Source organism: Alosa sapidissima, chromosome 3 (genome assembly GCF_018492685.1).
Source record: "Alosa sapidissima isolate fAloSap1 chromosome 3, fAloSap1.pri, whole genome shotgun sequence".
Classification (NCBI taxonomy): Eukaryota; Metazoa; Chordata; class Actinopteri; order Clupeiformes; family Clupeidae; genus Alosa; species Alosa sapidissima.
In genome coordinates, this window is record NC_055959.1 from 19,458,661 (window position 1) to 19,483,988 (window position 25,328).

Below are 25,328 nucleotides of genomic sequence, written 5' to 3' on the forward strand. Positions count from 1 at the left end.
TGCAGTCCTGCTGCTAACTAAGAGCACAAGCATACTACAGTTTCAGTGTGGCACGTTAGAAGTCTATCTGTGTCTGGGGTGTGTGTTTTTCAGCATGCATGTATAGGTACCACTGTTTACTTTTCATCTCGTTCCGTTTTTATTTACATATTTTCCCCATTAGTTCTTCTCTGGCAATATCAAAATGGACATATTTATTGAATAAATACACTGTTATATTTATATATATATATATATATATTTCAAAAAATAAATAACCATTTTACCATCTAATAATATTTACATCAACATCTCATCTGATTTGAAGTAAATTGACTCATAGCTACTTATCAAGAATATCAAACACAGACAGGTGTCCAGCTTGTCCAGTTCAGTCAGTGGGCACAGACCTCATATCACGGCCGTACTGCTGGAAGTACAGGTGGGAATGGTACTGCAGCTCAGGCAGCACTAGTCGCACACAGAAGCCCTGCTCCAGCTGGCTGAGGTTGGCCTTGAGCTCGTACCCCATGATGGTGGCCGAGTTGGTCTGCCAGGGCCGCACCAGATCCTCCAGCTGCCCGGGGGGCACCCCCTCGCGGGCCACGCACCTCCTGCGCACGCGCTCGGTGGCCTTCCGCAGCTCCGCCACCTCACGTGTCAGCCTCTTGCGCCCGTACATCTCGGCCTTCTCCCAGAAGAGCTGCAGGAAGAAGTCGTAGAGCAGCGTGTCCAGGGCGTTCCAAGTGCTCATCCGCTCCTTGGAGGCCTGGTCCAGCGTGGCCACACTCAGCACCGAGCGTACGTTGAGCCGCACGTACGCCAGCTCGTCCAGGCCCACGCCCAGCAGCGCCCCCAGCAGCACAAGCGACTCGTCAAAGTGCTCGGCGATCATCACCAGGTGGAAGGTCTCCTCCAAGCGTGCCAGGTCCTCTGGCCACGAGCTGTTCCACTGCAGGTTGTTCAGCCCCATGTCAAAGCACATGGGGTTCTTAGCCAGGCCGTTTCCCACCTCCATGGGGTCCCAGTAGGCCTCCGGGTTCTCCAGGAAGATGGTGAGCGCCGACTTTCGCTTCAGGAAGCCGGCTGCAGCTGCGGCCACCGCGGCAGCATCGGCTGCCTTCTGGGCCTTGGCGAAGGCAGGCACGGTGGAGGTGTAGTAGTTGAAGACGGACTCGAAGGTGTGCAGGGGCTCGCGCAGCAGCGTGATGTACACAGCGTTCTGGGGCATCACCTTCCTCACCTGAGCCAGGTCCAGACGCATGTGGCTGCACAGGATGTCAAACTGGGAGGAGCCGTCCGGCAGCTCATCAACAAACTCCGCTCGGAACCTGCGTGCCAGAGGACACAGTGTCCAACTGTACTGCACACTGTCTTTTTAAAACACACAACCTACTTGATGAATACTGAACACTAACACTAGCTCACTGCTTGTTAATTTGACCACTCTCAGACTTTGCTGTTGTTTTACTCAAATCATATCCAAAATAGAAACAAAGACTACTTTGCAAACAAAAATTTTTGACTGTTAATTACTTTGAGTAAATTTTTTTTTTTTGCCATGTTGTTTTTCCTCATGAAAGAAATAGTAATATGTTTTAGGTACCTCTCAGGGTAACTGAACTGGTAAGTGTAGTATGGGAAGGCAAATGTGGCTTTCTCTCGCTCGCCAAGCCGAAACAGAAGGTTCTGGACAGTGCTGCTCCCCGTCTTGTGTGTTTTGAGGAAGACGATTGGTGGTGGGGTCCTCCTCCTCCTCTCAGTGGTGGAGCCGGTGATGTCCTCTGTAGGCTGTGTGGTGGCCACCTCACCTGACTTCCTCCCGCTGTTCTCCTTGTGGGAGGTCTGTTTTTGTTTGTGCTGTGCATTTTCATGCTTTGTCCTTTTCTCTACAACTGGTTTTTGGCTAGTTAGAAATGAACAAAAAAGAACATTTTTTAAAAACTTGTATATGTTAGTCATAGTTAGTTGACATATGTGCCAATTTCATGAACACAGAAATGAACAAAAAAGAACATTTTTAAAAACTTATATGTATATGTTAGTCATATGTTAGTTGACATTAGTCTGAGCGAATTAGGGTTGAAGGTGGAAGTAAATACAGCAAAAGGATATTTAGTATCAATCGAACCGTAATTTCATGTAGATTAAGAATTTCAGGTGCCTACAGTGCAGATTTTTACCAGAAAAAAGATATACAGCTTTGAATGGACCATGGTATAATAATTATTGGGCCAAAATCGTATATTATTACATATAGATATTAGCTGATATCTCCCATACTGGTAAAAGGATCTTTACCAAACTTGGTGTACTTACTCTCCATAAGTTCTTGATGAAATTAGTAGGTGTTTAATGTCTTGGGGTCAAGGGTCAAGGTCACGTGAGGTCATAGTTGACATGCAATGTTTGTTTTATACCTCTCAAGCAGATTGAAGGATCCTCATTAAACGTAACACAGTTAATTAAGCCTAAATTAACTAATAAGGCATAAAGGATCATGGGGTCACAGGTAGAGGTTAAAGGTCATGAGGCTATAGCTGGCTGAGGCATAGAATCAACTATCTGAATTGACATTAAAAAGATTAAGACATTTATTAAAGCAAAACAAACTTTATTTTCTGTATAAAAACAGTTGTTTCAACCTCCACATCTTATTTTAGTATTGTAGTAGTAGCCTCTCTGAAACTAGGGGAAATCTAAATAATTTGCTGTTTCAAACATCTGTGTGAATACCTGTTTTAAAATAACTGTTTCAGTTCAGAGTTTTAGATTAAATCCAAACCATTTCTGTCAAACATCTGATAAACATTGTCATCTACAGCTATTTCCTTCAACTTAAATTATAACGCCAGACAATTGATGTAAATGTCTATGTTGATAGAATATTGTTAGAAATAAAAACTACCCTTGCATCGCATTGCAATAGTTATACTTTGTTCCCTGAAGTTGGTAGTAGGCATATAAGCAACGGCAGCAGCGGACTGATATTACCTAGGATTCTTCTAGGTATTATGGTGGGTTTTTAGGATGTGAAGGGATGTAATCATGGGTTTCATAAAGTACTGGGGGTACCAGGATGAGAGGATCTCCTCCTTACATGGTTAAGGGAGAGGGGGTGTTATCAAGCTGGTGAGAACTGGACAGGACAGGGATGAGGAGGCCACTGTGCCTTACGAGTTAGGGCCTGTCTAGCTAGGAAGAGAATAAGATTAATAAGAAGGCCTTATTTCACTAAACTGGAAGGAAACAGAAAAACTTAGGGCTACACTATTTTACATATGTTACCTATGCATTACATAGGTTTGCATATAGTTTTATGCATGATGGGAAGATGGTTTCCACCAATGTACTGTAAGCGACCCTGCTTGGTACTGATTGGTGAAGGGTGTTGAGGGAGAGGGGGTGAGAGGGTGGCACTTCTCAAGGGCTGAGGAGTATAAAATATAGTGTACAGTATAGCCATCTGTAGGGAAAGCCTGGAAAATCCAGACTCTGGTAATCTAGAAAGATTAAGGGTCTGGCCACGAACAATGTAATGGCCCAACTCGAGGGGTGGCACCAAGCGTGCATTTGAAAATCTCACTGCACGCAATTGGATAACACTAGACCAATGTTTACTCCACTCACATCCATCTGGGATCGCTTCCGTTGAGAGTGATTTCGGCACCAGATTTTATGGTAGAGCCAATCAGGACGCAGGGCGGGAGTTTCATAGATGTGATGTAGCGTAGAAGCGACTGTGAGACTGTCCTCAGCGTCACGGGTTGGCTTCAATGTGAGTGGTTGAAGGAGTATGTTAATAGAGGACGGACAAGTGGCTTATTCAATCATATGCAAGGATTTTTGATAAGGCCCAGCCTTCTGAAACACCACTCCAATGGATCGATCCCAGATGGATTAGTGGAGCTAGACGGAACGAAATTCATCTGGCGAGAGTCAGGTTAGTCTCATCATCCATTGCAGTGAAATGGAAAATAATGAATCAAGACAGTACTGAGCACAATTAAATACCGATATTCATCCCAGGGGAAAATATTGCTTCTTACAACAGTCTCATCTTTCAGAAACAAAATTTAGAAAATGAACTGCTATCCTAATACTTTGTGTCCCTTAATGTGCTTTGTAAGAAATTATAAGGTGGCTTGTAACAAATTCGTATTTAATTATATTATTGATATCTACCGTCAAAATCTTCCAAAATATTTAGATATTATTTTTTGCCCACCCCTAACTTCAACTGAACAGATAACAACGGACATGCCACATTACTAACATCAAAACTGGAAGACAATGCTAGTCTTCAGGGTCACAGAAATTGCCAGGAGAAAGTGGACAACACCTTGTCCATGAAGGGAAAAATAGCAAGGGCCACAGTTAACAGTCATGCTAACGTATGGAAAGTCACAACAGCAGAGAAAGTTATAATTTACAGCTGGAAGTAGCACTGCTTGTACTGTGGAAAGGACTGCACAGGCAATATTGAAAGAGATATTGGTCATGTCATGACTATGCTAGTGGAAGTATTTCACTTATGTAACTGCTAAGCACATTTGCCTACAGTAATTGCAATCAGATACTTGATTCTTATAAGGAGGGGTATTAAACTCATTGTGCTGTAGATAGGGACTCCCCATGTCAAAAACAACCAAGTCTATGTTGTGCAACGTAAAAAACTTCACTATATTTACAGTAATTGAATTGAACATGGCATGTTGATTAGCATGTCTCCACCGTCTATAACCTTGTATGTCAGGGGATGAAACTGACCTTAACCTTTGACCCCATGGCCCTGAGTCCCTAAGTTCATCTAACTTGTATAGACAATAAATGTACTAGAGTTAATGAAGATCCATCAGTCTGCTTTGGAGATATGAACCAAATACTGCATGTGAGTGCCAATGTCAAGATGACTTTACTTATATCACCTCCCAACTCTCCCCACATGTTTGAACGTCTACTTTGCATCATCTAACAAAACTATGTGTGAAAACCAGCCAAAAGCCAGCTGGGAAGAGCATTGCCTACCTGAGAGGCTGAAGAGAGTGAGTGGCCAGCAGCATAAGCAGTAAGGTCACAGCCAGAGTCACCAGGAGACCTGTCATTCGGTGCCTCCAGAACTGGTGGGACACCCACCGAAGGGTCATCTCCCTAGCCGTGGTCCACCTGCTCGGCCTGTCTGTGCGCGGCGCTGCCCTCTCCCACACATGCTGGCTGGGATCAGTGTTTCCAGAGGTAGTAACGGAAGGCTCATGAGGACCTGGGATCACCTCACTAAGCTGGCTCAACCTCCCACACATTAGAAGGGCATTGTGGGAAGGTTGTTTTCTCCTTGGCTATCTGTTGTTATCCTCACAGAAAGTGTTTCCCTGTTTGTTTAGTTTGATTTAGTTGTTTATTTTTTTTAATTATTTTTTATGAAAACATTGACAAAATGTAATATCAACATATTCATATAAACTGTCAACAGACTAGATTTCAGATGTTAAAAGAGGAGACTGAACAAAATATCTTGTTTAGTCCTACTGTATATGTCATTGTCAAGACTTTTTATCATCTTCTTTTGACTTGTAATTGCCAGATTATTTGAAAACCAAAACCATTAACTTTTTGTATGGTGTAAACTGGATTGCCTCAGCCTATTAAAAAGTCCTAATCCTTTTATTGGCCTTTGCTTTTACACACTCCGTTTTAAGATTTAACATCCCAGCCCTAGTGCAAAAGGTGAGTAGGCCTATTTTTCTTCAATGCTTTTCGTGGTAAATATTTTAGGATAGGTCGTCAGTTTATGGTTTTATCGGTAAAATAAATTAAAACCCGTTTAGATTACAGCTATTCAAGCTTGGAAACCAGAGTGAGGCATTTTATTCCCAGCTTGCTGAGAAAGTAGCACACCCATCCCCCAATGAACGCAAGCAGCCCGCATTCCACCCTGCAGTGCAGCTGACACCAGGCATGCGCGGTGACTTCTGTGTCGTTTCTATGGGGGCTAGAGGGCGCTAACGCTCCACTGTTTGTAACATTGCGTCCAAGCAGTTTCTCGGTGATAGAATCAGACGAAATGGAGGGGGGTAAGAGGGAAAAAAAGCGAACTGGCAGCGTCGCCCTTTGTTTCTAGCCAGCTAAAGAAATCGAGGGGAGATACCGGCGAAACCTGAATTCACTGTGTGTAAGTTAAATGAACCGTGTTTATTCTCATAGAGCACATAACGTATATATGTACAACATCACTATTTGTGTAATTTTTGTAAAATTTGTTTCCTTATTTGCTTTGGTCGTTTTTTTCAAGAGCTCGTTCCCCACAGCAAGACCGACATTATAGCCTCGGTCGCAGCGGCAGAGGGGGAATGAATGAATTATTCTTTTTGGAAATCTAGCTTGAGCGGGGACTGAGCCAGGGGTACGGGTGGCGAGTAGGATCAATTGGGTTATAATGTGAAAGATTTTAGTATTTTTTGCCGGTTTTTGCCATATCAAGGGCCAGTAGCGAAACGACTAGAATCTCTCAGTTAGGAACATGATGGAGGACAGCATGGCCGGCTAGCAGCCTGAATCCAAAGTATAGCAAGCAAGCTATGCTAACTGTTAGCTAGCGAACCGACTGTTTTGCCTGTCTTTGTCTTTTCTCTTAATTGGTTACCTTTAAGTTACTCTTCGTACGTTCCCTACGGTATTTTCGTGTAAGCAGTTTATGTACACTTTTCATTATTTCTTCTGCTGAACAGGAATATATTCAGAAATAGTCTCTAAACAATATAAAGCTGTTTCCTTTGTTTATTAGCTGGATATAGCTTGTTAGCCACTGTAGTCTCTCACTTTAACAGTTACAAGCTAGCAGTTAACTATAACGTTAGCTAACGTTAACGTTGGTTGTGCGAAAACGGTTTAATGAAGTCATACTAACTAACAGCTTGCATTCTGTCGAGTACATAACAAATATTGTATTGTAGTTAGCTTTGATCGCCGGGCAAAACCTTTGGACTGGATCGTAACGAAGCTGCCATTAGCTTACCTACATTTGAACATGGTGGTGGGGCTGTATTAGTCTGACTGGCTAGCTATCGCGCTTACTTTTCCTAAATGCAAACGCTCGAATAAAACTCGTAGTATGGTCACTATCTGAACTACAAAAAGCACCACATATTGTGAAGAACTGTATTTTTGTTATACTAACATTTAACAAAGTTAGCATAACCAGGTACACACAGCCAGACTGTTAACACAACAATCTTTGATAATACACTTTAGCAGCTCCCGGTTTTCGTTAGCTAGCATTGCTATCTGCGAGAAATATAGTGTATTTTGATGCGAACTTGCCGGGATCTTTTTTTTTTTTTTTTTTTTGCCTTTTATTAGCATTGCATGGATACACTTGTCTGACGTTTTTTTTGGCTCTAGTTTGTGAAAAAGCTATTTCATTTATCTCTACATTTTTCCAGTTGTGTAACACTGGCATACTGATTGAGATAATGTAAATAAGAGAATCGGTATAATCTCAGTCAAAAGTTAATTAATACTGTTAAGGCTGTGCATTGCATTTGTCAGATTATTACATTTTTAAACATTTTTTAAAAAATAGTTTGTGTTTTGCTGTTGGCTGTGTTGGTTGCTTTTGTACTTTCTTGAAGAAGCAACAAGCGGCAGACCTGCATTGCTCTCAGGTTTTACCGGTTTCTGTTTACTTTCGGGAACTCTCCGGCGCGCATAATATGATGTCATGGTCACGGTCATTAAGCATTGGTCTCGCAAGTTTGGTGTCAGCCTCCTTTCATATCAGTGTCACTATCGAGTTTTGTCCAGGTGCCATTCTGCCAGTACTAGGGCATAATAGAAATCTACAGCAATGGAGAACCTCTGGCACCCCTGTCCATATATTTTCTGGTAAAATATTTTAAGGGTTATCTGCAAGCTGGGGATGTTTCTCTTTTTGAGTGATTTTTCTTTTTTTCCCTGCTTGAGATAAAGTTGAGAATCAAGGGGTTGCTGCAGATTTACAAGTGTACTAGTGTCACAGCCTTAAAACACACTTCACAATCCCCAATGTTTAGTGTGTACTAAAATATATGTTTTTTTGCAAAGGATTTTATTACTCGCTGTTAGAGTGAGGTTGCATTAGCTTAAGTATGAATGCTTTGTTTTTTAGGAGACAGTATCATGATTATAGCTTTGCCTGGCAGTTGCCTAATGTAGATTTTAGCAAGTCTCTGCCTTCCATGATCTGATGGTCTTGATGGATCCCAAAGTGCTTAGAAGAGTCTTTAATAATGCTGTCATTACTTGACCTTCAAATATACCAACAGGTAGTGTTAAGAATCATAGGTTAGGGTTACTCTAAACCAAGACAGTTTGATGTTATAGGACAGTTTGTAGGGCGAGGAGGAGTAACTTAATGATTCCCAGTCTTCTCATTGAGAACTTAGAAGGGCGCTCGTAGGATGCAGACCTTCACCAGGACCTCTGACCTCTGGTGCCGTACCTCTCAATGTTAATGAAAGTGATAAATAATTCTTACATTTCTTAAATTTAATTGTTTTTTCCTTGGCTCATAATACTCTCCTCCATCAAGTTTCTTCAGATTCTGGTCAGTAGTTTTTGCACAATCATGCTGGCAAATGGCAGACAAACAAACAAGCTAAATCAAAAACATCACTCCTCAGTGGAAGTAACTAGTGAATCACAATGGTCAGGATTCTGTTAGGAATTGTATTTAGCTGGAATTAAGCATGGCAATGATTTTCTCTTTCTACTTCTCTCTCTGCAGGACAGTGCTTTGCTGCTTTCATTCCTCCAGCATCTGCTGACAGATGTCCACTCCCGACCCCCCCATGGGAGGGACCCCTCGGCCGGGTCCCTCCCCTGGCCCTGGGCCTTCTCCTGGGGCTATGCTGGGGCCGAGCCCTGGACCCTCTCCTGGATCGACCCACAGCATGATGGGCCCGAGCCCAGGGCCTCCTTCCTCAGGTCACCCCATGCCCCCTCAGGGACCATCAGGGTACCCACAAGAGAACATGCATCAGATGCACAAGGTAAGACACAGCACAACAGAGTAGGGGCTGCACAGTTAATAGATTTTTTTTATCTAAATCGCAGTTTCAACTAATGCTATTAGCTTATCTCAAAAGCTGCAATTAATCGTGCAGCTCGCAACTCTGTCCCGATGGTTAATCTTGTCACATCTGTAATGTTTGACAGACTGTAAAACTCACCTAAAAGGGGCGTTGTGCTTCTCATGCATTAGGCATGCTCAGCAATCAAAAGTGGTCCAACTTAAAGCGAAATTTGGAATACTGAACTGAAGCTGGATTATTAAAAATAACTTGCATATTAAATCACAATATCTGCAGGGAAAAATTGCAATGGAAATAATTGCAACACGTTTTGCTACATTTAAACACAATTACAGATCAATATATATACACACTTCTAATTACGTACATCATTTTACAGTTCCAGTTGCATGTTAAAGTTTTAGCAACCTTTAAGTAGGTTCCCTAAACAGAATCCCATAGGCAGGGTGATCTGACTTTGAGATTCTGACTGTGTTTGGTATCGCCCACAGCCCATGGAAGGCATGCATGAGAAGGGCATGCCCGATGATCCACGCTACAGTCAGATGAAGGGCATGGGCATGCGGCCTGGCGCCCACAGTGGCATGGGCCCTCCCCCCAGCCCTATGGACCAGCACTCCCAAGGTACTCGCTCATATGGACTCCCACCAGGGGTGCTGTTAGCTGTGCTAGTAACCTTTTAGATGATGTTTTGGTTTACATCTTGTTTTCTCTTTGCTAGTGCAGATTGGAGAGGTGTATATAAAATATTGATAGACATATCCTAATGGCGTCATTGTTAGTAATTGAGAAGGAAATGTTTTGGACAGTTGACTCGCCAATAGAATGAAGTAGATCATTAGGAAGCGTTAACCTTCACAGCAAAAGTGAATACTTGAACATCAATTGCTGTGACGTACATACACAAATAATATGACCTACTTCCATGTGGTCTCATAGCAGTGGCTTAACCAGTGGAGTGAAAAGGGCACGGATCCGTGGTGCGGGCGTCAGCCAGCTGCACTGTCAACCACCTCGGCCAGTTTCTTCTCTTTCATCAGCGCTGCTTTGTTCTGGAGAGTGTATAGCAGATGCTCAGCGAGAGACAAAGGCAGGGAGTGAGAGAGTGAGGGAGAGACAGGGGAAGGGGAGTTCCCCCCTCAGAGACAAAAACACAGGCAGCTGTCAGAAAACCACACTCACCAGAGAAGCAGAGCAGAGGTACATACAGATGAGCACTGGGGCATGAACCAGTCAAAACACAGGGACAGCTCAGTCATACTGCTGCTTGTACTTTATGAAATGTTTTATTATACCTAGTAACCCTATTTTGTTGTGGTACATACATCTCTCAAGGCCGCTTAGATGACCATTTAGTGGCTTTTTGCCTTTTTTATTAGCTGTTTGTCAAATGTCTTTGTGTTCTTGTTTTTGAGCCAGTACTAACATTTTGCTGCTGCTGCTGCAAGTAGTCCCTGTTCTCCTCCTCCATCTGTGCTCATAATTTCTCTGTTGGTCTTTTCTTCCTCCTCCTCCAGGTTACCCTTCTCCTCTCGGGGGCTCTGAGCACGCTCCCAGCCCCGTCCCAGCCAACGGCCCCCCCTCAGGCCCCATGATGCCCTCGGGCCCGGGTGGGGTGCCCATGGAGGCCGGCGACCCTCAGACCATGTCCCAGCAGCAGGGCCAGCAGCAGCAGCAGCCCGGCCGAGGCGGGGTGCCCGGGGGTCCCGGCGCTGGCGGCCCAGGGGGGCAGCCCGGCGCCGTGGGTGGTGGCGGCGGTGGCCCTGGCGGAGGCCCGGGCGGAGCAGGGGGACCCACACCCTTCAACCAGAATCAGCTGCACCAGCTCCGTGCCCAGATCATGGCGTACAAGATGCTGGCGCGCGGGCAGGTGCTGCCAGATCACCTGCAGATGGCAGTGCAGGGCAAGAGGCCCATGCCGGGCATGCAGCCACAGGGCATGCCCAACATGCCACCGTCCGCCGGACCCGGAGCAGGGCCTGGGGCAGGCCCCGGACCTGCATCCGCCAACTACAACAGACCTCATGGTAAGGTCCAGGCTGGGATTTTTGGGGTAAATAAACATTTATTACCAGATGCAGACAATTCCTTTTGGACAAACAGTGACATCTGGTGGTGGGATTTGAAGATACAGTGCCACATCAACATCCAAAGGCCACTACATAACTTGGTTCTCTTGTATCATGTTAGTCTGTTGCGACTTGTTAGTCTTGTTCCAATGTTGAAATGGAAAGAATTTTATTTGAAATGTTTTTATGTAATATTTATGTTTATTTTGTTATATAAATATATATTTTTTTAAATATTTCTGTTACAGGAATGGTTGGACCCAATATGCCTCCTCCAGGGCCTTCTGGAGTCCCCCCAGGAATGCAGGGGCAGCCCACCAACGGACCACCCAAATCCTGGCCTGAAGGTGAGCCCCTGCCCAAGCGGACGAGCACAGACAAGTTAATCAATTGGACAGTGCACAAATCTTGCCTGAAATTAACTATACTGACCTATGCAATGAATCCTTTTTTAATGAGAATTTGAATGTTGCTATATTTGACTAGTAGATAACTTTCATGGGTTCCCAATTTGGACAAGAATAATATTATTGAGACAATCCTAACCCAGCGGTTGTTATATTTGAAAGTAATGGTTTAAAGCAACACCAAAGAACTTTTCCTCTGTTGCACGCACGCTATTTGTTTATCCAGCAACGGCTTTGCAAATAACGATGTCCATAGACATGGTAGAATATGTTGCATGACTTTATGAAAGTATTATGTATTGCGACATCATGTAAGTCAAGTCGTTACGAGTTGATGAACCACGGAAACAATTTTGGAAACATTATTTTAAGGTACAAAAAACTCTTTGGTGTTGCTTTAAGATGAGAGAAATGTGCCACTATTTCCGTACTAATGAAATGGCGTCATCCCTCCAGGTCCCATGGTGAATGCTGCACCCCCCATCAGCACTCCTCAGAAACTCCTCCCCCCTCAGCCCACCGGACGGCCCTCCCCTGCGCCCCCCTCAGTGCCCCCGGCCGCCTCGCCCGTCATGCCCCCTCAGACCCAGTCCCCCGGGCAACCGGCCCAGCCGCCACCCATGATGCTGCACCAGAAGCAGAACCGCATCACGCCCATACAGAAACCCCGCGGGCTTGACCCGGTGGAGATCCTGCAGGAGAGGGAGTACAGGTCAGACACAGGATAAGCACACACACACACACACACACACACACACACACACACACACACTTCAAAGTGTACTATTTACTTGTGTTCACATCCATACATGCCTCTAAGCATACTATTCTCATAGAACACGCATACATTCTATGCACATAGACACCGTCATATACCTCGAAACATATTATTCACACACTTACCCGCTCACCCTTGCTTTTGAAATCCATCCTAAAAAGTTATATTTTTTACTTGTGTGACAGGCTGCAGGCTCGTATAACACATCGCATCCAGGAGCTGGAGAACCTTCCAGGCTCTCTGGCTGGAGACCTGAGGACCAAAGCGACCATTGAGCTCAAGGCTCTGAGGCTGCTTAACTTCCAGAGACAGGTGAGTCCTCTGGCCAACTCCCTTAACTACAGGCGTGTCTGGAAACGGGTCTCCACAGTTGAGATTTCATTGTTGAATACATTAAACCCAAGAATGAGTTAGATATCAAATGAACGTGCATGATTTTAAATGCTAGTATGTATGTAGATATCTTGAAAATATCATGGACTGTGTCTAATATGAAGCCTTAGTACTGAAACTGAGGATAGTTTAAACATGCACTGAATGAGTAAAGGCTGTAAACTATGCTGATCTCGATCTCTCTCTCTCTCTCTCTCTCTCTCTCTCTCTCTCTCTCTCTCTCTCACGCTCTCTCTGTGTGTTTGCGTCTTTGTCTCCCTGTGCAGCTGAGGCAGGAGGTGGTGGTGTGTATGCGACGCGACACGGCGCTCGAGACGGCCCTGAACGCTAAGGCCTACAAGCGCAGCAAGCGTCAGTCCCTGCGTGAGGCCCGCATCACCGAGAAGCTGGAGAAGCAGCAGAAGATCGAGCAGGAGCGCAAGCGGCGACAGAAGCACCAGGTACCTCTTCTCTCCTCTCCTCAATTCACCGCTGCCACGTATCCATAGCAATGCAACTGGACCTTCATCCATTCTATCCATCCATGTGCTGTTGAGCTCCTTTTGATTTGGTGTTGGTTAACACAAGCTGTAGTTAATGATTCCAAAGCTTAGCGTAATGCATCAGCTGCAAAAATGATGATCTGTCAAGTTCAGTATTGTAAAATGGCTGAAGTTAAAATATTAGACTCTAATATCAAATGCTAGTTTTCACTGTGGAAGGGATCTCTGATTATACGGTGCAGTGGCTCTAAATGGTTGTCGTTGTTCTGTTCCTCAGGAATACCTCAACAGCATCCTTCAGCATGCCAAGGACTTCAAGGAGTACCACCGCTCTATCACAGGCAAAATCCAGAAGCTGACCAAAGCCGTGGCCACCTACCACGCCAACACTGAGCGCGAGCAGAAGAAGGAGAATGAGCGCATCGAGAAGGAGAGAATGAGGAGACTGATGGTGAGCACACACACACACTTCATATTGGCTACATACACAATGCACACTTGTCCATATCGGGGGTACACACACACAGGCACATGCATTCACATTGGCAGCACACATAGACATGCATACTTGTGCTTCGAGGCTACACATGCACACTCAACCCTGACCACATACATGTACCCGTGGCTTTGTTTCTTCGCTCACACTGGTCACTGCTCACAGGCTGAAGATGAAGAGGGCTACCGTAAGCTCATTGACCAGAAGAAGGACAAGCGCTTGGCTTACCTGCTACAGCAGACGGACGAGTACGTGGCCAACCTCACCGAGCTGGTGCGCGCCCACAAGGCCGTGCAGGCCGCCAAGGAAAAGAAAAAGAAGAAGAAGAAGAAAAAGAAGGTGAGTGGGAGGGAGGGAGGGAGCGAGGGAGGGAGGGAGGGAGGGAGAGTCTAGTTGAAGGACTGCCATTTTCCCCACTTCTCACGTATTTGGAGTTTGAAGGAACTGAGTGGATTGATTGTCTTGATGTTGAATCCTTGTTCTGTGTTTCTTTCAAAAGACGGAGAATGCCGATGGCCAGACCCCTGCCCTGGGCCCAGATGGAGAGGTGTGTGTCTAGTACAAGAAAGAGCAGTTCTACATTGGTTGTTTTTGCAGTTCTACATTGGTTATGTTGATCATGTAGCAAACTGTTGTCAGTTTGAAGATGATAAAAGAATGTTAGCCAGGCTAACCTAGTTAGCATGCTAACATTGCACTTGTGTGTTGTGTCCCTGGAAGCCTCTGGATGAGACCAGTCAGATGAGTGACCTGCCAGTGAAGGTCATGCATGTGGAGAGTGGCAAGATCCTGACTGGGGAGGACGCCCCCAAAGCAGGCCAGCTGGACACATGGCTAGAGATGAACCCTGGGTGAGTTGCTTAAAAGGACCGGCTGTATGTCGTCATCTGGATGATGTGTTGTCGTGTGTGTCTGTGTGTGTGACAAAGTAGTGTTTGTATGTTTGCAGTCTTGTGATCTGTGGGTCCCTTTTTGCACAGGTATGAAGTGGCACCACGTTCAGACAGTGAAGACAGTGGATCAGAGGAAGAGGAGGTACAGTCTCCTATCTCCCTTTTTTTACTCTGCCCTTCTTTCAGTCCTCTCTATCTATTCTTTTTGACATATCTGTCTAGGGGAGCTGTAGCGGCAGCATCCATACCTCCGGTCTATTTGACCACAGGGAGCTGAGTTTGTTTCCGACCCATGGTCATTTCCTTGTGTTCTCCCATCTCTCTCTCTCTCTCTCTCTCTCTCTCTCTCTCTCTCTCCCCATTTCCCTCCATTTCCCGTCAATCTCTACTGTCATATCTCAATTAACCCCCCCCCCCCCTAAAATAAACTCATATAAAAAGCCATGGCTGTTCTAGAAATCGTTTTGAGCCTAAACCTAATTTGCTCTGTGGGCCTCTTTCCCTCTGGCAGGACGAGGAGGACGAGCCTCAGCCGTCTCAGGCTCCCACCGAGGAGAAGAAAAAGATTCCAGACCCTGACAGCGAGGAAGTATCTGAGGTGGACGTACGTCACATCATCGAGTGAGTATCAGTCTATCTCTCTCGGGGCCCAGGGTTGTTGCTTATACCTACCAGTTTCCGCACTTTGCTGCATATGCTGCTAATATTAGTAACTGATATGATATAAAGTACATTTTAACGAACACATTCTGCCATGCGGGCCGAAAAACAACTGGATTGAGTTCAGGCGCTGGCCCGACATGTGACACGTGAGCATTGATACAGACTCGCTCTTTAGGGCATTAAAGCCCCTATCCCTACCCACTTCCACTTCACCTGAATGGGTTTTGCATGGCCCTTAATGTGGCACGCCCTCCACATTAGCACGCTAACGAAGTGGACAGGGAGAGGGTCTCACCGCTAGTTTCACAAAAGACATGTTTGTTGATATGTACGATGGTGTCCCTGGGTCAGACTGGGATCTGGCCTTGGGTGGTGTTTGCATTCTAGAACACAGGCCTCAAACAGATCGACCTTGTAGAACCAAAAAATACAAACAGGATAAGACTTGTTTGTACTTATGGGCAATTACACAATACACCTCTGTGTGTATGTATTGCCTCTATGTATCAGATGCCTCTATGTATCAGATACACTTGCCTTGCTTAATGTTGGAGGCGCCTGATGATCACTGTTCCTCAAACGGTTCTTCTTCTGTCCATCCGTGTCTCAGACATGCCAAGCAGGACGTGGACGATGAGTACGGAAATGCTGCCTTCAACCGCGGCCTTCAGTCCTACTACGCTGTGGCCCACGCTGTTACAGAGAAGGTGGACAGGCAGTCCACCCTGCTGATTAACGGACAGCTCAAGCAGTACCAGGTAGCGAACGCACCCACAGTGGCTGTGTTTATGTACAACTTTTTAACGTGAATGTTGACATTCAAGAACGAAATCCTAAATGGATGCTTGAAATGCATACAATCTTGTAAGTCGAACAAAAAAATGATTTGTCCTTCAGGGTCATCAACTTCTGAGCTGGACATACATTTGACATTTGTCTCTTCATGGATAAACCAGGGACTCCAAGATCTCCTTGCTGTCTTTCACTTGTCACATGTCTCACACACTCTCACTCACTTATTCCTTTCTGGTTGTTTTGTCTGTGTCTGTCTTTAGATCAAAGGGCTGGAGTGGCTGGTGTCTCTGTACAACAACAATCTGAACGGCATCCTGGCTGATGAGATGGGGCTGGGGAAGACCATCCAGACCATCGCCCTCATCACCTACCTCATGGAGTTAAAGCGCATCAACGGGCCCTTCCTCATCATCGTGCCCCTCTCGTGAGTGGACAGGCCTCATCCTCACGCTACCGCTCACTGCCATTGGCTCTTTTCTGACCTGGTCACGCTATACATTTCTTACCAGGAGTGTAGATTTTGTTAACTGTTACTTGTTATTGTCTCCTGCAAACCCGTTAACAGTGTGTGGTAGTATGGCAATAATGGGCTTTAATGTCTAATTCTTCTCATCACTTTCTTTTGTCAGAACTCTCTCCAACTGGGTGTATGAGTTTGACAAGTGGGCTCCATCTGTGGTAAAGGTCTCTTACAAGGTGGGTCGACAGTACATTTAAAAATAGGAATACTTTGAAATGAATGAGGAAGAACAAATTGAAGAGCTGCAGTCCTTAAGCAATATGTGTATGTGGATATCAAAACTGAGTGTGTGGGTGTGTGTTGGCAGGGTTCCCCAGCTGCTCGTCGAGGCTTCGTCCCCCAGCTACGCAGTGGCAAGTTCAACGTGCTGCTCACCACATATGAGTACATTATCAAGGACAAGCAAGTTCTGGCCAAGGTGAGTCTCCTCCCAACACGCACAAGCTCATCTTTATGCTTTATTCTCAAACCCACACACAGAAGAGAGAGTTGAAGATAGAACTTTTGAAGAAACTTTTGGCAACCTTGAAAGAAGCCTTTTTGAATAACAGCCTGACCTTATTTTCACAAATCAAACTCAAAGTCTCAGAGAGAAGCAGATTCTACTCGTATTCAAATCCAAAACGCCCTTGGCCCACTTATGCCTCATCCTCACTGAAACCTTTTGGAAACTGTTTCAAATGTGTCTTAGTTAGAACATTAGTGTTGTATGATGTACTTGACATGTAGCAATACCCCATTTTACTTAGTACTGATTAAAAAATGGCATTTTAATCAGGTTTTAGTATAAGCTGTATTTGTTTGCATTTGGAAAAAAAATTCTGTCTGTTGATTTGGTTTTGCCTTGTTTTTTGTGTGTGTTTTTAAGGTTTTTATTTTATCAAACAAGCTGTGGATGGTATTGTATCAAAGACATGAGTTTGGTATTGTGACAACACTAATGGCTTGCTGAAATGCTCTTGCAGATCCGCTGGAAGTACATGATCGTGGACGAGGGTCACCGCATGAAGAACCACCACTGTAAGCTCACCCAGGTGCTGAACACGCACTACCTGGCCCCGCGGCGGCTGCTGCTCACGGGCACGCCGCTGCAGAACAAGCTGCCCGAGCTCTGGGCACTGCTCAACTTCCTGCTGCCCACCATCTTCAAGAGCTGCAGCACCTTCGAGCAGTGGTTCAACGCGCCCTTCGCCATGACTGGGGAGAAGGTGGGTGCAGGAGCACCATGCTGTCCTGTTTTGGTTTTGTTTGGGCAGTTCTGGTCAATATTTGGCTGCCTACACGCTGACCAGTGGCAGTAGTAAATTGTATATTGTTTGCTATGGATCAGCAACTTAACAGTTGGCACCGCCAGTGATCCACCAGCAACGTGGAGCGTAATGCGAGGCTCTTCAATGTCTTGAGTTTGACGTCTCCTAGGAACATGTCAGGCTTTCTGATGTTTCTTTTCGTACAGATTGTAGTACTTCACTTGGCATCATTTAGCAATGAGGGAGAACTTTGTTTGAATTAGTCAAAAGTCTGAGCATTGCATTACCCTCTGCCCCTTTCCTAAATGTCAGTGTGATCTCTGCCGCACTCGCTCAGAAGTTCCGCTTTTTATTTGGCACTCTATGCTGTTCTATTCTCTGGTTGTGTGTTGTGCTTGATGTGCAGCATTTTAACAGCAATTGTTTTTGTGTTCTCATAAGTGTTTGTTGACCCATTTTTCTTCTGGTGTCCACTCCCAGGTGGACCTTAACGAGGAAGAGACCATCCTGATCATCCGTCGTCTGCACAAGGTGCTCCGGCCTTTCCTGCTGCGCCGGCTCAAGAAGGAGGTCGAGGCTCAGCTCCCCGAGAAGGTCAGCAACTGGACACACACACACACACACACACACTCCTAGTATAAACTGGAATGGGAAGATGCCCCATGCCCATCGAGACTAATCCGGAGGCTCCTCCTGACACATGCCCCTGTTTGTCCACCAGGTGGAGTACGTGATCAAGTGCGACATGTCTGCGCTCCAGAGGGTGCTGTACAGACACATGCAGGCCAAGGGAGTCCTGCTCACGGATGGCTCCGAGAAGGACAAGAAGGTGAGACCAGGAACACAAGCATGTTCCACGTTGTGCTCATACACAGCCATGTTTAAATGACTGCTTTAATCATGAGTTTTGTTAATGGGAAGAGTTCCCCCCGTCACCCTGTGACTGAGTGCCGTCACTACGGTTGACTATCCGCTCTGAATGCCATACCAGCGGGCCTGGCTCTTTGCCGTTGTGGTCAACCCGGAATATGCGGGTAGTTTGCCATTGTTTGGTGAAGTCGTATGCGGCTTTCCTAAATAGTCCGTTTGTTGTGTTGACTGTTTACCACCTGAGGTTAACCTGATGCCACATCCATGTCTCTCTCTCTCTCAGGGCAAGGGTGGCACCAAGACTCTGATGAACACCATCATGCAGCTGAGGAAGATCTGCAACCACCCCTACATGTTCCAGCACATCGAGGTGAGGAGCGCCGGCCGCCTCAGTGTCCACCACACACACACACACACACACACACACACTCACACACACGCACGCACACCCCTCCTCAAGCAGCAGCACTGCTCTCTCAGCTCCACCACAATCACATAGAGGAAAACCCCCAGTAGCCAGAACGTTGCGAAGGGTCATCACATTCAGTACTGAAGGCAACTTCTATTGTTTCCCTGTTATGAATCTGCAGCCTATTTAATGGAGGTTAGCCTTTTACGGAGTTGTCAGACAGGTTTACGTTAAGTTACATTCGCGTGTTTGAGCAGAAGTGGTGTGCGCTTGACATTTGCACTGTGCTTTGCTGGCTGTGTGTGTGTGTGTGTGTGTGTGTAGTCCTTTCCTTTGGCTCATCAGTGTTTTGGGGTTGTGTTGTAGGAGTCCTTCTCCGAGCACTTGGGCTTCACTGGAGGCATCGTATCAGGGTGAGTATCAGGGTTGACCACTGCATCATAGCATGGCTTTTGGTAAACCGCACAAATGAGTCGTTTAGTTTTGGCAGTAGAATTATTTCCAGTATTTATCTATCAGGGTAGGTCTTGAAAGCAGTAGTAAAACTGCTGCCCATTTGTTCTGAGGAATTAAAAACATGGCAGAATGCAAAGTACTAGTAATGGTACCCATTCAGTTTGCAACTGACCCTTCATTGACCTCTCACCTGTGCCCAGGCCTGACCTGTACCGTGCCTCTGGCAAGTTTGAGCTGCTGGACCGCATCCTGCCCAAACTGCGGGCCACCAACCACAAGGTGCTGCTCTTCTGTCAGATGACCTCCCTCATGACCATCATGGAGGACTACTTCGCCTACCGCAACTTCAAGTACATGCGCCTGGACGGTGAGGGGATGCAGCATGTCGCAATTCCTAGCACATTGTCCATCTCCCTCTGTTTTCCTTTACTTACTCTGTCATTTGTTTTCTCTCTTTCTCTCTCTTTCTCTCTCGCTCTGAGTTATCTCTGTTTCCTCTGTCTCTGACAAGTTGTGTGTGTGTGTGTGTTATCTGCCGGTGATGTCTAAACGGCTCTGGTTTTGCTCACATCGCAGGAACCACTAAGGCCGAGGACCGTGGCACGCTGCTGAAGAACTTCAACGACCCCCAGTCGTCGTACTTTGTGTTCCTGCTGAGTACCAGAGCTGGAGGCCTGGGGCTGAACCTGCAGTCGGCCGACACGGTCATCATCTTTGACAGCGACTGGAACCCTCACCAGGTAAAGACATCACCACAGCTCCACCTCACTCCCAGTACACATACTGGTAACATCATGGACACTGGACCAGTTTAGCATTGGCTGATGCTCTCATCTTACCGTTAACTATTTATCGTTGTTTTTCCTCAATGAAATCATATTGCTTAGAAACTGTCAAGAGTCATCTCTTGTATCGATCACTCTTGTACCATATCTGTAGCTCTCATTCTTTTGTCTTTCCTTTCGGTTTCCTCCAATGCTGTGGTCTTTCCACTGACCACTCTCTCTGTGTCCCTCTGCCCTCCTCAGGATCTACAGGCCCAGGACAGAGCCCATCGTATCGGCCAGCAGAATGAGGTGCGTGTGCTGCGTCTCTGCACAGTCAACAGTGTGGAGGAGAAGATCCTGGCCGCGGCCAAGTACAAGCTCAACGTCGACCAAAAGGTCATCCAAGCAGGCATGTTTGACCAGAAGTCGTCCAGTCATGAGCGGCGGGCCTTCCTTCAGGCCATCCTGGAGCACGAGGAACAGGACGAGGTACGGCAGTCAGAATGTGGTAATTACGAGAGGGGCAGCGAAACCAGCAGAGATCAGGTTGGTTAAGCAATATTGGTAGAGTGTGATTAGCGATGTGATGTGATGTGACTTGTTGTAAATAATGCGGTAAACTTAAACTTAAAGCTTAAATTTCTCAGGCATTTTCCTTGAAATAACGTGTTGGGCCAACGTGTTTAATATTTGAAAAAAATATGATAATTTATACATGGACAGTTTCTGATGACTTTAGCCACTCAACATTTTCCTTCCTTTTAAGTCTAAAGTTAAATGTGTTCATCTGCCTTCATCTGTCATCTGCCCTCTCTCCCTCCTATCTGCCCTCCCTCGCTCTATTGCCCCCACAGGAAGAGGATGAAGTGCCAGATGATGAGACGGTTAACCAGATGATTGCCAGAAGCGAAGAGGAGTTTGACCACTTCATGGCATGTCCAGTTTCTCTGTTCAATGATCCAGGCCATCTCCTACCTGGGTGGTCCTATGGCCATGGCTATAAGGATGTATACTGATTCTGTAGAACTGTAGCTGTGTCTTACTTTCTTTTTTTCTTCCTCTCTCCACTCCTCTCCATGTTTTTCTCTTCTCCCTCGCTCTAGCGCATGGATCTGGACCGGAGACGTGAGGACGCCCGCAACCCCAAGCGCAAGCCGCGGCTGATGGAGGAGGACGAGCTGCCCAATTGGATCCTGAAGGACGACGCCGAGGTGGAGCGGCTCACCTGCGAGGAGGAAGAAGAGAAGATGTTCGGCCGCGGCTCCCGCCAACGCAAGGAGGTGGACTACAGCGACTCTCTCACCGAGAAGCAGTGGCTCAAGGTGAGGCTATCAGGGAGCTGAAATGAGTCTGAAATTAGAGATTTACTGGAGATCAGTTCCTGAAGTTCTCAAGTTGTTTCTCAGTCCTGCTATTTTGCTACTTGTGTTTTTTCCATCTTTTCACCCTCTGGATTCAAGACAGAAGTCATCTAGCTGATTACACCATTGGCTTACCAAGTGTCTTTTAGTTACACTAATACCAATCAGGTGTGCTTGAAAAGCAAGGCGTGGTAAAGACTGAACATCTGTTTTTTTCTGCGGTCTTTTCTGTTTCTCCTGGTGGTCAAGTTGCTCTCGGAGGTCCACTGGCTGCTCCCCAAGTACTGAGAGCGAATGGCAGTGCCTGCAGTTCCTCTCCACTCTTCAGCCTGCTGTCCAGCAGCTTATGGATGTGTGGTTTCCCATGTTAACTTCTCTCTCTCTCTCTCCCCTGTCCACCCTTGTGCCCTAGGCCATCGAGGAGGGCACTCTTGAGGAGATGGAGGAGGAGGTGCGAACCAAGAAGACCACCCGCAAGCGCAAGCGGGACCGCGACGTTGACCCCGGCCCGGCCACGCCCGGCTCCAGCAGCGGCCGCGGCAGGGACAAAGACGAGGACAGCGGCAGTGCTAAGAAGCAGAAGAAGCGCGGGCGACCCCCGGCCGAGAAGCTCTCCCCCAACCCCCCCTCGCTCACCAAGAAGATGAAGAAGGTCGTGGACGCAGTCATTAAATACAAGGACAGGTAAGGAGAACCGCTCACACTAGGGGTATGCCATTACATAACATCGACGCTAATTGTAGGTAACAACAGTAACAACTACAGTCTGAATTGTAGTTTCACCGATGTTTCGAGCTGACATTATTGAGTAGCGCGTCTTAAACTATATGCGATCTGTACTCTTTAAATCGTGCGTTGTCCCTCTACTCCTCCCTGCTGTCTCCTTTCTGTCTCAGTTTGTTCTCAGCGCTTTGTACTTACCTTGACTTTCTTGTCGCCCGTCTCGAAGTAGCAATGGGCGACAGCTGAGCGAGGTCTTCATTCAGCTGCCCTCTCGTAAGGAGCTGCCCGAGTACTACGAGCTCATCCGCAAGCCTGTGGACTTCAGGAAGATTAAGGTGAGCCAGTCGTCCACCGATGTCCACCTCTGCAAGAAGTTTGGCTAGACTCAAAGCATGTATTTTGGTTCTAGTCCATTAAGTACATGTCCCCCCCCCCCCAAACCACAGGAGAGGATCCGCAGCCACAAGTACCGCAGCTTGAACGACCTGGAGAAGGACGTGATGCTGCTGTGCCAGAATGCGCAGACCTTCAACCTGGAGGGCTCACTGGTAAGGTTCGAGTAAGAAAGAATGTGTGAATTAACAGTGCGACAGAGGGAAATGCCAAAAGTTCATTTGTGAATAGACTGGGCCACAATAAAAGGGAGATTTGTCTGTCACAAAGGGCCAGCTAAAGGTACTTGTGTTAAAATCTTGACCATAATTTGACACTATTTCTAACGTATGTGTGTGTGCGTCCCAGATCTTCGAGGACTCCATCGTGCTGCAGTCAGTCTTCACCAGCGTGCGTCAGAAGATCGAGAAAGAGGAAGACAGCGAGGGTGAGGAGAGTGAAGAAGAGGAGGAGGAGGTCGACGAAGGCTCTGAATCTGAATGTAGGTATCCACTCATCACCAACAGACATTCTGGTCTAAAGTGTACGTGAGGAGTGCTTGTGTCTCACTCATTTCCTGTTTCATTGTCCATTTCCTGCGGTGTTCCAGCGCGCTCGATGAAGGTGAAGATCAAGCTGAGCAGGAAGGAGAAGGGGTCAGAGCGAGGGAAGGGCCGGCGGCGCATGGGCCGTGGGTCCCGCGCTAAACCAGTGGTCAGCGACGACGACAGTGATGAAGAGCAGGAGGATGTAAGTTGCTTACACACTCGAGTACACACACAGTCATGCGCGCTACTGTCCATCACAGTCAAACACCGCTAGCACTGTATTCGCAGGTCACTACGTTCAGAGTTTGGAGCTAGTATCAGGTTTATGTTTGTGTGAAAGTTCTTTACACACACTTATTAGGAGTTGCACAATCATCTTAACTTGCTGCACTTTGGTGGGAGTTACTGACAGCTGGCTGTGGTGTTTCTTTGTGTGCAGGAACGTTCCGGAGGCAGCGGCAGTGAAGAAGACTGAGCCTCTACAGGACCAATGCCCCTCTGACCCCCCACCACCACCACACATGCATACACACGCACACACACACACAAACTTGTGGTCACTCAACATCATCTGTAACCGTGTGTGTGTGTGTGTGTGTGTGTGTGTGTGTGTGTGTGTGCTGTGGGAGGGAGGGGTCAGACTGAAGACTGGGGTGTAGTTTGACTTTAGATGAGCAGATGTTTTTTAGTTACATGTGTATCAGATGATAAAATAAAAAATGTGCGATTAAATTTAAAACGACAAAAAAAAGATACAAATCCACCTCCATATTTAAGCAGGCAATCCCGATCTAAAACTGTAGAAGCGTTTACGTCTTTGGCTGTTTATTTGTTTTTGTTTGTTTGATGGGGGGTGTTTTGTGTGTGTCATTTCTTTGGAGATGATGTGTGCTTGTGACCAGACGAGGGCTGACTACGGACCACACGGAGGGTTTTACTTGACATTTTAAAGCGAACGTTTTCGTTATGTATTTCTTTTCGTTTTTTTTTTTTTTTTTTGTCACTTATGCTGCAGAGTCAAACCATTCCCCCACTCCCTTGCCCCCCCCCCCCTCCCTTCCCCCCCCCCCCCCCTCCCTTCCCCCCTGAATGCATGTTGTGTGTGAGTGCACGCGGACGACACGATGTTTCGCTGATCTTTGTCCTCTATGTCTTTTTTTCTCTCTCTCTCTCTCTCTCTGTCTGGCTCTCTTTTTCCGCCTTTGTTTTCCTCGGAAGTTTAATTTAAGGAAATTTTGCGGGATCACGGTACATCCTGCTCTCGGGGCCCCAGCTCCTGGAGCTGGGGGGTGGGGGGGGGGGGGGGGGGAGGGACACGGTGAAGACTCTGTCTTGTGTCAGTGTCACTGGATTTCCAAATCTACAATAAAGGCATCTCATTAATCCACTCAGGCACTGTGTCTTCTGTCAGTTAGCATATTTATCTGTAAGTGGAGAGTGTGGCTCAGTGATGCTGTATTTGTGTTTTTTTCTTAGAAACTCCAGGGGGCACCATATGTCTGGATTATCTGGAATATTCCAGGGGCTGTTGGGATTGTGGTGACTGGAGAACCGTTGCCCTCATATCAGATGCAGGTGTTTTTCATGACAATCACTTGTGAGAACCTGTATTACTCAAACTCAACAATACTAGTCTTTTTGAGGGGAAAAATCATGATGTTTTTCTTGTAGTCTTTCCAGGAATAGAGTAGGTTAGAGAAGGATCAGGTGTACAAACGTTGTTTCAGGCCCCATCTATGTTTCAATTCATCTCTGTGAAGAGCTGTAGCTCAACCACTACTTGTCTAAAACAACCCCATCAGGAAATGGGTCTAGAAATGCAAAACTCTTGGCTTGCCCCTCTCTCCAACTACCTCTAGCCCCTGGGAGTATGTGTTTGGAGAAGAAGCCAGTGGGGCTTATTAACCCTCATTTTACCAAGAACAACCCATAGCTCTTTTTCCCTTTACCCACTATGTTTGACCCCAACTTCATCTGTCCCACATGTGCTTTACATAAGCTCGGACAGCCCCCCCCCCCCCCCCCCAAC

The 25,328-nt window shown here is 46.4% G+C and overlaps 2 protein-coding genes across 9 annotated transcripts; one reads left to right on the forward strand and one right to left on the reverse strand.

Moving 5' to 3' along the window:
- Positions 1 to 74: 74 nt before the first annotated feature.
- On the reverse strand, positions 75 to 7,310 carry LOC121704587 (galactosylceramide sulfotransferase). 3 transcript variants are annotated; one of them, XM_042084925.1, is made up of 4 exons: positions 7,154 to 7,310; positions 5,008 to 5,319; positions 1,586 to 1,885; positions 75 to 1,310 (listed from the first exon to the last, which is right to left on the reverse strand). In XM_042084925.1, exons 2-4 carry the CDS (start codon positions 5,277 to 5,279, stop codon positions 371 to 373), a joined length of 1,512 nt encoding a protein of 503 aa, XP_041940859.1. In that variant the 5' UTR covers positions 5,280 to 5,319; positions 7,154 to 7,310; the 3' UTR covers positions 75 to 370. The 3 variants fall into 3 exon arrangements, with proteins under 3 accessions (XP_041940859.1, XP_041940857.1, XP_041940858.1); XM_042084923.1 differs by having other exon boundaries at positions 5,008 to 5,348; positions 6,996 to 7,310; XM_042084924.1 differs by having other exon boundaries at positions 6,992 to 7,310.
- smarca4a (SWI/SNF related, matrix associated, actin dependent regulator of chromatin, subfamily a, member 4a) lies at positions 5,964 to 24,686 on the forward strand. Of its 6 annotated transcripts, none has more exons than XM_042084921.1 (34): positions 5,964 to 6,148; positions 8,741 to 9,005; positions 9,539 to 9,671; positions 10,565 to 11,074; positions 11,365 to 11,463; positions 11,980 to 12,235; positions 12,487 to 12,613; positions 12,961 to 13,134; positions 13,454 to 13,627; positions 13,838 to 14,011; positions 14,172 to 14,219; positions 14,393 to 14,523; positions 14,653 to 14,707; positions 15,077 to 15,186; positions 15,839 to 15,986; positions 16,284 to 16,447; positions 16,653 to 16,719; positions 16,851 to 16,961; positions 17,509 to 17,751; positions 18,274 to 18,387; positions 18,515 to 18,622; positions 18,947 to 19,033; positions 19,439 to 19,485; positions 19,729 to 19,895; positions 20,105 to 20,268; positions 20,557 to 20,784; positions 21,150 to 21,227; positions 21,399 to 21,617; positions 22,069 to 22,340; positions 22,609 to 22,714; positions 22,826 to 22,927; positions 23,121 to 23,253; positions 23,362 to 23,501; positions 23,739 to 24,686. In XM_042084921.1, the coding sequence occupies exons 2-34, from the start codon at positions 8,784 to 8,786 to the stop codon at positions 23,772 to 23,774; spliced, it is 4,947 nt and encodes a 1,648-aa protein (XP_041940855.1). In that variant the 5' UTR covers positions 5,964 to 6,148; positions 8,741 to 8,783; the 3' UTR covers positions 23,775 to 24,686. The 6 variants fall into 6 exon arrangements, with proteins under 6 accessions (XP_041940855.1, XP_041940853.1, XP_041940854.1 ...); XM_042084919.1 differs by having other exon boundaries at positions 5,966 to 6,148; positions 20,557 to 20,841; XM_042084920.1 differs by having other exon boundaries at positions 5,966 to 6,148; positions 22,606 to 22,714.
- Positions 24,687 to 25,328: the final 642 nt, after the last annotated feature.

Bases quoted from the DNA above. Each gene is read 5' to 3' on its own strand.
- LOC121704587 (XM_042084925.1), bottom strand. From the start codon at position 5,279: ATGTGTGGGAGGTTGAGCCAGCTTAGTGAGGTGATCCCAGGTCCTCAT. The intron at 1,886-5,007 runs GTAGGCAATGCT...ATTTCTAACTAG, and splicing joins CACTCTCTTCAGCCTCTCAG to CCAAAAACCAGTTGTAGAGA. The intron at 1,311-1,585 runs GTACCTAAAACA...TCTGGCACGCAG, and splicing joins CAGTTCAGTTACCCTGAGAG to GTTCCGAGCGGAGTTTGTTG.
- smarca4a (XM_042084916.1), top strand. From the start codon at position 8,784: ATGTCCACTCCCGACCCCCCCATGGGAGGGACCCCTCGGCCGGGTCCC. The intron at 12,614-12,960 runs GTGAGTCCTCTG...CTCCCTGTGCAG, and splicing joins TGCTTAACTTCCAGAGACAG to CTGAGGCAGGAGGTGGTGGT. The intron at 15,187-15,838 runs GTGAGTATCAGT...TCCGTGTCTCAG, and splicing joins GACGTACGTCACATCATCGA to ACATGCCAAGCAGGACGTGG.